This window comes from Chiloscyllium plagiosum, unplaced genomic scaffold, assembly GCF_037043375.1.
Source record: "Chiloscyllium plagiosum isolate Xiang-an unplaced genomic scaffold, Cpla_swu_hap1 HiC_scaffold_32, whole genome shotgun sequence".
NCBI classification, from domain to species: Eukaryota; Metazoa; Chordata; class Chondrichthyes; order Orectolobiformes; family Hemiscylliidae; genus Chiloscyllium; species Chiloscyllium plagiosum.
In genome coordinates this window covers 140,999-150,000 of record NW_028270170.1, presented here as the reverse complement: position 1 = coordinate 150,000, position 9,002 = coordinate 140,999, and the positions used below count along the sequence as shown (strand labels likewise).

At 44.3% G+C, this 9,002-nt stretch overlaps 1 protein-coding gene across 7 annotated transcripts in view; it reads right to left on the bottom strand.

The window, feature by feature from the left end:
• The window catches only part of coasy (CoA synthase), a 111,737-nt gene that overhangs the window by 64,017 nt on the left and 38,718 nt on the right, over positions 1 to 9,002 (bottom strand). For all 7 annotated transcript variants that reach the window (XM_043721569.2, XM_087977674.1, XM_087977675.1 and 4 more), the window contains one exon: positions 8,424 to 8,613. In XM_043721569.2, the coding sequence (XP_043577504.1) occupies positions 8,424 to 8,613 (190 nt within the window). The remainder of the gene's footprint in view (positions 1 to 8,423; positions 8,614 to 9,002) is intronic.

Sequence of the window (9,002 nt, the reverse complement as noted above, 5' to 3'; positions counted from 1 at the left end):
TGTGTGTGTAGAGGACTGTGTGTGTGTGTGTGTAGAGGACTGTGTGTGTGTGTAGAGGACTGTGTGTGTGTGTAGAGGACTGTGTGTGTGTGTGTGTGTAGAGGACTGTGTGTGTGTGTGTGTGTGTGTATAGAGGACTGTGTGTGTGTGTAGAGGACTGTGTGTGTGTGTAGAGGACTGTGTGTGTGTGTAGAGGACTGTGTGTGTGTGTATAGAGGACTGTGTGTGTGTGTGTATAGAGGACTGTGTGTGTGTGTAGAGGACTGTGTGTGTGTGTAGAGGACTGTGTGTGTGTGTGTGTAGAGGACTGTGTGTGTGTGTGTGTGTAGAGGACTGTGTGTGTGTGTAGAGGACTGTGTGTGTGTGTAGAGGACTGTGTGTGTGTGTAGAGGACTGTGTGTGTGTATAGAGGACTGTGTGTGTGTATAGAGGACTGTGTGTGTTTATAGAGGACTGTGTGTGTGTATAGAGGACTGTGTGTGTGTATAGAGGACTGTGTGTGTGTGTGTGTGTGTATAGAGGACTGTGTGTGTGTGTGTGTGTGTATAGAGGACTGTGTGTGTGTATAGAGGACTGTGTGTGTGTATAGAGGACTGTGTGTGTGTATAGAGGACTGTGTGTGTGTATAGAGGACTGTGTGTGTGTATAGAGGACTGTGTGTGTGTATAGAGGACTGTGTGTGTGTATAGAGGACTGTGTGTGTGTATAGAGGACTGTGTGTGTGTATAGAGGACTGTGTGTGTGTATAGAGGACTGTGTGTGTGTATAGAGGACTGTGTGTGTGTATAGAGGACTGTGTGTGTGTATAGAGGACTGTGTGTGTGTATAGAGGACTGTGTGTGTGTATAGAGGACTGTGTGTGTGTATAGAGGACTGTGTGTGTGTATAGAGGACTGTGTGTGTGTATAGAGGACTGTGTGTGTGTATAGAGGACTGTGTGTGTGTATAGAGGACTGTGTGTGTGTATAGAGGACTGTGTGTGTGTATAGAGGACTGTGTGTGTGTATAGAGGACTGTGTGTGTGTATAGAGGACTGTGTGTGTGTATAGAGGACTGTGTGTGTGTATAGAGGACTGTGTGTGTGTATAGAGGACTGTGTGTGTGTATAGAGGACTGTGTGTGTGTATAGAGGACTGTGTGTGTGTATAGAGGACTGTGTGTGTGTATAGAGGACTGTGTGTGTGTATAGAGGACTGTGTGTGTGTATAGAGGACTGTGTGTGTGTATAGAGGACTGTGTGTGTGTATAGAGGACTGTGTGTGTGTATAGAGGACTGTGTGTGTGTATAGAGGACTGTGTGTGTGTATAGAGGACTGTGTGTGTGTATAGAGGACTGTGTGTGTGTATAGAGGACTGTGTGTGTGTATAGAGGACTGTGTGTGTGTATAGAGGACTGTGTGTGTGTATAGAGGACTGTGTGTGTGTATAGAGGACTGTGTGTGTGTATAGAGGACTGTGTGTGTGTATAGAGGACTGTGTGTGTGTATAGAGGACTGTGTGTGTGTATAGAGGACTGTGTGTGTGTATAGAGGACTGTGTGTGTGTATAGAGGACTGTGTGTGTGTATAGAGGACTGTGTGTGTGTATAGAGGACTGTGTGTGTGTATAGAGGACTGTGTGTGTGTATAGAGGACTGTGTGTGTGTATAGAGGACTGTGTGTGTGTATAGAGGACTGTGTGTGTGTATAGAGGACTGTGTGTGTGTATAGAGGACTGTGTGTGTGTATAGAGGACTGTGTGTGTGTATAGAGGACTGTGTGTGTGTATAGAGGACTGTGTGTGTGTATAGAGGACTGTGTGTGTGTATAGAGGACTGTGTGTGTGTATAGAGGACTGTGTGTGTGTATAGAGGACTGTGTGTGTGTATAGAGGACTGTGTGTGTGTATAGAGGACTGTGTGTGTGTATAGAGGACTGTGTGTGTGTATAGAGGACTGTGTGTGTGTATAGAGGACTGTGTGTGTGTATAGAGGACTGTGTGTGTGTATAGAGGACTGTGTGTGTGTATAGAGGACTGTGTGTGTGTATAGAGGACTGTGTGTGTGTATAGAGGACTGTGTGTGTGTATAGAGGACTGTGTGTGTGTATAGAGGACTGTGTGTGTGTATAGAGGACTGTGTGTGTGTATAGAGGACTGTGTGTGTGTATAGAGGACTGTGTGTGTGTATAGAGGACTGTGTGTGTGTATAGAGGACTGTGTGTGTGTATAGAGGACTGTGTGTGTGTATAGAGGACTGTGTGTGTGTATAGAGGACTGTGTGTGTGTATAGAGGACTGTGTGTGTGTATAGAGGACTGTGTGTGTGTATAGAGGACTGTGTGTGTGTATAGAGGACTGTGTGTGTGTATAGAGGACTGTGTGTGTGTATAGAGGACTGTGTGTGTGTATAGAGGACTGTGTGTGTGTATAGAGGACTGTGTGTGTGTATAGAGGACTGTGTGTGTGTATAGAGGACTGTGTGTGTGTATAGAGGACTGTGTGTGTGTATAGAGGACTGTGTGTGTGTATAGAGGACTGTGTGTGTGTATAGAGGACTGTGTGTGTGTATAGAGGACTGTGTGTGTGTATAGAGGACTGTGTGTGTGTATAGAGGACTGTGTGTGTGTATAGAGGACTGTGTGTGTGTATAGAGGACTGTGTGTGTGTATAGAGGACTGTGTGTGTGTATAGAGGACTGTGTGTGTGTATAGAGGACTGTGTGTGTGTATAGAGGACTGTGTGTGTGTATAGAGGACTGTGTGTGTGTATAGAGGACTGTGTGTGTGTATAGAGGACTGTGTGTGTGTATAGAGGACTGTGTGTGTGTATAGAGGACTGTGTGTGTGTATAGAGGACTGTGTGTGTGTATAGAGGACTCTGTGTGTATAGAGGACTCTGTGTGTATAGAGGACTCTGTGTGTATAGAGGACTCTGTGTGTATAGAGGACTCTGTGTGTATAGAGGACTCTGTGTGTATAGAGGACTCTGTGTGTATAGAGGACTCTGTGTGTATAGAGGACTCTGTGTGTATAGAGGACTCTGTGTGTATAGAGGACTCTGTGTGTATAGAGGACTCTGTGTGTATAGAGGACTCTGTGTGTATAGAGGACTCTGTGTGTATAGAGGACTCTGTGTGTATAGAGGACTCTGTGTGTATAGAGGACTCTGTGTGTATAGAGGACTCTGTGTGTATAGAGGACTCTGTGTGTATAGAGGACTCTGTGTGTATAGAGGACTCTGTGTGTATAGAGGACTCTGTGTGTATAGAGGACTCTGTGTGTATAGAGGACTCTGTGTGTATAGAGGACTCTGTGTGTGTGTAGAGGACTGTGTGTGTGTGTAGAGGACTGTGTGTGTGTGTATCGAGGACTGTGTGTATATATAGAGGACTGTGTGTGTGTGTGTATAGAGGACTGTGTGTGTGTGTAGAGGACTGTGTGTGTGTGTATAGAGGACTGTGTGTGTGTGTGTATAGAGGACTGTGTGCTTGTGTACAGACTGTATGTGTGTGTCTGTGTGTGTGTAGAGGACTGTGTGTGTAGAGGACTGTGTGTGTAGAGGACTGTGTGTGTAGAGAACTGTGTGTGTAGAGAACTGTGTGTGTGTAGAGAACTGTGTGTGTGTGTAGAGAACTGTGTGTGTGTGTAGAGAACTGTGTGTCTGTGTAGAGAACTGTGTGTGTGCGTGTGTGTGTGTATAGAGGACTGTGTGTGTGCGCGTGTGTGTGTAGAGGACTGTGTGTGTATATAGAGGACTGTGTGTGTGTATATATAGAGGACTGTGTGTGTAGAGGACTGTGTGTGTGTGTAGAGAACTGTGTGTGTGTGTAGAGAACTGTGTGTGTGTGTATAGAGGACTGTGTGTGTGTGCATGCGTGTGTGTAGAGGACTGTGTGTGTGTGTGTGTATAGAGGACTCCGTGTGTGTGTAGAGGACTGTATGTGTGTGTCTGTGCGTGTGTAGAGGACTGTGTGTGTAGAGGACTGTGTGTGTAGAGGACTGTGTGTGTAGAGGACTGTGTGTGTAGAGAACTGTGTGTGTAGAGAACTGTGTGTGTAGAGAACTGTGTGTGTAGAGAACTGTGTGTGTAGAGAACTGTGTGTGTAGAGAACTGTGTGTGTAGAGAACTGTGTGTGTAGAGAACTGTGTGTGTAGAGAACTGTGTGTGTAGAGAACTGTGTGTGTAGAGAACTGTGTGTGTAGAGAACTGTGTGTGTAGAGAACTGTGTGTGTAGAGAACTGTGTGTGTAGAGAACTGTGTGTGTAGAGAACTGTGTGTGTAGAGAACTGTGTGTGTAGAGAACTGTGTGTGTAGAGAACTGTGTGTGTAGAGAACTGTGTGTGTAGAGAACTGTGTGTGTAGAGAACTGTGTGTGTAGAGAACTGTGTGTGTAGAGAACTGTGTGTGTAGAGAACTGTGTGTGTAGAGAACTGTGTGTGTAGAGAACTGTGTGTGTAGAGAACTGTGTGTGTAGAGAACTGTGTGTGTAGAGAACTGTGTGTGTAGAGAACTGTGTGTGTAGAAAACTGTGTGTGTAGAGAACTGTGTGTGTAGAGAACTGTGTGTGTAGAGAACTGTGTGTGTAGAGAACTGTGTGTGTAGAGAACTGTGTGTGTAGAGAACTGTGTGTGTAGAGAACTGTGTGTGTGTGTGTAGAGAACTGTGTGTGTGTGTAGAGAACTGTGTGTGTGTGTAGAGAACTGTGTGTGTGCGTGTAGAGAACTGTGTGTGTGCGTGTGGATAGAGGACTGTGTGTGTGTGTATATAGAGGACTGTGTGTGTAGAGGTCTGTGTGTGTGTGTGTGTATAGAGAACTGTGTGTGCGTGTGTGTGTATAGAGGACTGTGTCTGTGTGTGTGTATAGAGGACTGTGTGTGTGTGTAGAGAAGTGTGTGTGTGTGTGTAGAGGACTGTGTGTGTGTGTATATAGAGGACTGTGTGTGTAGAGGTCTGTGTGTGTGTGTGTGTGTGTATAGAGAACTGTGTGTGCGTGTGTGTGTGTGTATATAGAGGACTGTGTGAGTGTGTAGAGGACTGTGTGTGTATATAGAGACTGTGTATATAGAGGACTGTGTGTGTAGAGGTCTGTGTGTGTGTGTGTGTAGAGGACTGTGTGTGTGTGTGTGTGTGTAGAGGACTGTGTGTGTGTATATAGAGGACTGTGTGTGTAGAGGACTGTGTGTGTGTGTGTAGAGGACTGTGTGTGTAGAGAACTGTGTGTGTGTAGAGAACTGTGTGTGTGTAGAGAACTGTGTGTGTGTAGAGAACTGTGTGTGCGTGTGTGTGTGTGTATAGAGGACTGTGTGTGCAGAGGACTGTGTGTGTATATAGAGGACTGTGTGTGTGTGTGTGTGTGTATGGAGGACTGTGTGTGTGTATAGAGGACTGTGTGTGTGTGTGTATGTGTAGAGGACTGTGTGTGTAGAGGACTGTGTGTGTGTGTAGAGGACTGTGTGTATGTGTATAGAGGACTGTGTGTGTTCGTATATAGAGGACTGTGTGTGTAGAGGTCTGTGTGTGTGTGTGTGTGTGTAGAGAACTGTGTGTGTGTGTGTGTGTATAGAGGACTGTGTGTGTGTGTGTAGAGGACTGTGTGTGTGTAGAGGACTGTGTGTCTGTGTGTGTGTGTAGAGGACAGTGTGTGTGTGTGTATAGAGGACTGTGTGTGTATATAGAGGACTGTGTGTGTAGAGGACTGTGTGTCTGTGTGTGTGTAGAGGACAGTGTGTGTGTGTGTATAGAGGACTGTGTGTGTATATAGAGGACTGTGTGTGTAGAGGACAGTGTGTGTGTGTGTAGAGGACAGTGTGTGTGTGTGTATAGAGGACTGTGTGTGTGTGTATATAGAGGACTGTGTGTGTAGAGGACTGTGTGTGTGTGTGGAGGACTGTGTGTGTGTGTGTATAGAGGACTGTGTGTGTATATATAGAGGACTGTGTGTGTAGAGGACTGTGTGTGTGTGTGTGTATGTGTATAGAGGACTGTGTGTGTGTGTGTGTATATAGAGGACTCTGTGTGTGTGTGTGTGTGTGCGTGTGTGCGCGCGCGTGCGTGTGTATATTATATATATAATGCAATGGTGGTCACCTGTAGTGTGACATGAACCCAAGGTGTCGGTTGAGGGCCTGACTATGGGTACCAAACTTAGCTATCGGTACCACAGGTAGGGCCTCAACCGGGACCTTGGGTTCATGCCACACTACAGGTGACCACCATTGCACTACACACACACACACACACACACATATACAGCTACAGACACACACACTCCCGCATGCACCCTCTCACAGACTGAGACCTCAATACACTCACACACACATATACACTCTCTCTCACAGACACTCACAACCCCCCGTGCCAGGCATACACACACACACAAACCCACATGCACACATGCACATATATGTTTTGGGGTGAATTTGTACTTGCAGAGCTACATGGTACTTTGCTCAGAAACTGCATGAATCCATGTAAAACTCTGTTCACTCATTTTTTAGATTAGAATCAGTCTAAACATTATGACACAGACAATAGCACACAGAGGGCGAACACCTTCAACACATTATCTGGGCTGACACTAACTGTTACAGTTAACCTGAGAATGTAACTTTTAAAAAAAGTTTTGAGATTTACATAAAAAAAAGAAGTGAAACTAACATGGTCATTCTAACAGATAAGAGACTTAACAAACAATCAAGGTACTTTTCAATGTATAATTTCAGTTACATCACACTGTAAACTTTTGCTATAAATTCTGTGTTTTACAATTGTGTCCTCCACAACTACCTGATGAAGGAGCAGCGCTCCGAAAGCTAGTGCTTCCAATTAAACCTGTTGGACTATAACTTGGTGTTGTGTGATTTTTAACTTTGTACACCCCAGTCCAACATCAGCATCTCCAAATCAATATGGCTTGTCATATCAGGAGTGGTTGAAGATTCTAGGTTTGTACTCAATGGAGTTTAGTATGATGACAGGAGATATGATTGAAACTTAGAGAATACTGAAAGGCCCGGATAGAGTGCACGTGGAGAAGATGTTTCCACGCGTAGGAAAGACTAGGAATCCGAGAGCGTAGCTCCAGGGGGAAGAGACAGCCCTTTACAACCGAAACAAGGAGTAATTTCTTCAGCCAGAGGGTGGTTAATCTATGGAACTGATTGCTGCAGAGGGCTGTGGAGATCAAGTCATCTAATGCATTTAAGACAGAGATAATGGTTGGTTATTGATTGGTAATGGGATCAAGGCTTATGGGAAAAAGGCAGGAGAATGGGATTAAGAAACACATCAGCCATGTTTGAATGGCAGAGCAGACTCGATGACCAAGTGGTCCAATCTGTTTTTGTGTCTTATGTCTGGAATGAGGAAAGGTTGGACACATTGAGCTCGCTTTCACTAGAGTTTAGAAGAACAAGGTGTGACTTGATTAAAGGTTATCCTGAATGGTCTTGACAAAGTGTACATGGAAATAATGTTGTCAAGAAGTGTTGTGCTGGAAAAGCACACCCGATCAGGCACAATCCAAGGTGCAGGAGAGTCGACATTTTGAGCAGAAGCTCTTCATTGGTAATGTCCATTCCCAAAGAAAAGCTTATGCTCGAAACGTCGACTCTCCTGGTTCTCGAATGCTGCCTGACTGGCTGTGCTTTTCCAGCACTACACTTTTTGACTCTCATCTCCAGCACCTGCAGTCCTCACTTTCTCCATGGAAATAATGTTGCCACCTGGAGGTTAATCCAGAACAAAGGGACATGGTTTTAAAATTAGCAGTCAACTATTCAGGAAACAGACAAAAGGGACTCTTTTTTTTCTCTCAGAGAGAGTTCTAAGACTTGGAAACTCTCTGCCTCAGAAGGCACTGAGATGATAGGTGGTCGGTGGCTACAAGTAGAGCTAATGCCACAATCAGATCTGCTATAATTTTCTTGAACGGTGGAGCAGTCTGGAGGGACCAAGTGACTGATTCCGTTCCTGATTTGTAGGTTAGTATGTCATTGGGAATTGGAAGATACCAGACAAACAAAAAGGTACCCCATTATCACAATGGCTTCTGCCCAATATTCTCCCTAAGCAGAGTGGCTGCACTTGCTCTGAAAGTCGTTGTTGCACAAGGAACTTGGAGACCCATGCAGCAGGAAAGAAAATTAGAGGAAATGATGCTTCTGGCCATTTAGGTTTGTAATAAATGGGTCATAACCATCATCAGAAAATGTAATGGCATCTTTAGGGACACATTCAGATTGATGAATCTTACAAAATGCAAGAGTCCTGAATGTTGCTATGTTGTTAGCAACTGTGGTAAATGATAAAAGGTTGTGCTCTGTATAATTGTTGAAAAATATAATGATTCAATCCCATATATAGTTGATTCTGATATTGAGAAATTTCTTAGCTTACAGAAGTAGTGTTTGGTGCTTTGCTAGAAGAAATCAAAGTTAAATATACCTTGTCCAAACTTCTGAATGATCCTGTGGTAAGCAGCTCCTCCTGGTTTGTAAGTCTCATGTCCTAGTTGATCAGCATCAATAGTAGTGGCTCCCATTTTCTGCAAATACTGCCTAACTGACGTCTTTCCACTGCCCATGCACCCAGTGAGTCCAATCACATAAGGAGCTGGTGCAATTTTGAGATTTTTCTGAAAACATGTAAATAAAATTAATTAAAATTTATTTTAATATTTTTGAAAATTCATTCATGGGATGTGGGCAAACACAGAAAGCTATCACACAGCAAGGTGGGAGTGAGACCACATTTGCAGTGCTGTGTGCAGTTTTTACACCATAAGACGTAAGAGCATAAATTATGCCATTCGGCCCATTGAATTTGCTTCGCCATTCAATCACGGCTAATAGGTTTTACAACCCCATTTCCCACTTTCACCCCGTAACTTTTGATTCCTTTGGCAATCAAGAATTTACCTATCTCTGTTTTAAGAATACTCATTGACCTGCCCTCCACAGCCCTCTTATTCAAGGAAATGTATCATCTAATTGGAGGCAGTTCAAAGGAGGTTCTCTGGTATGA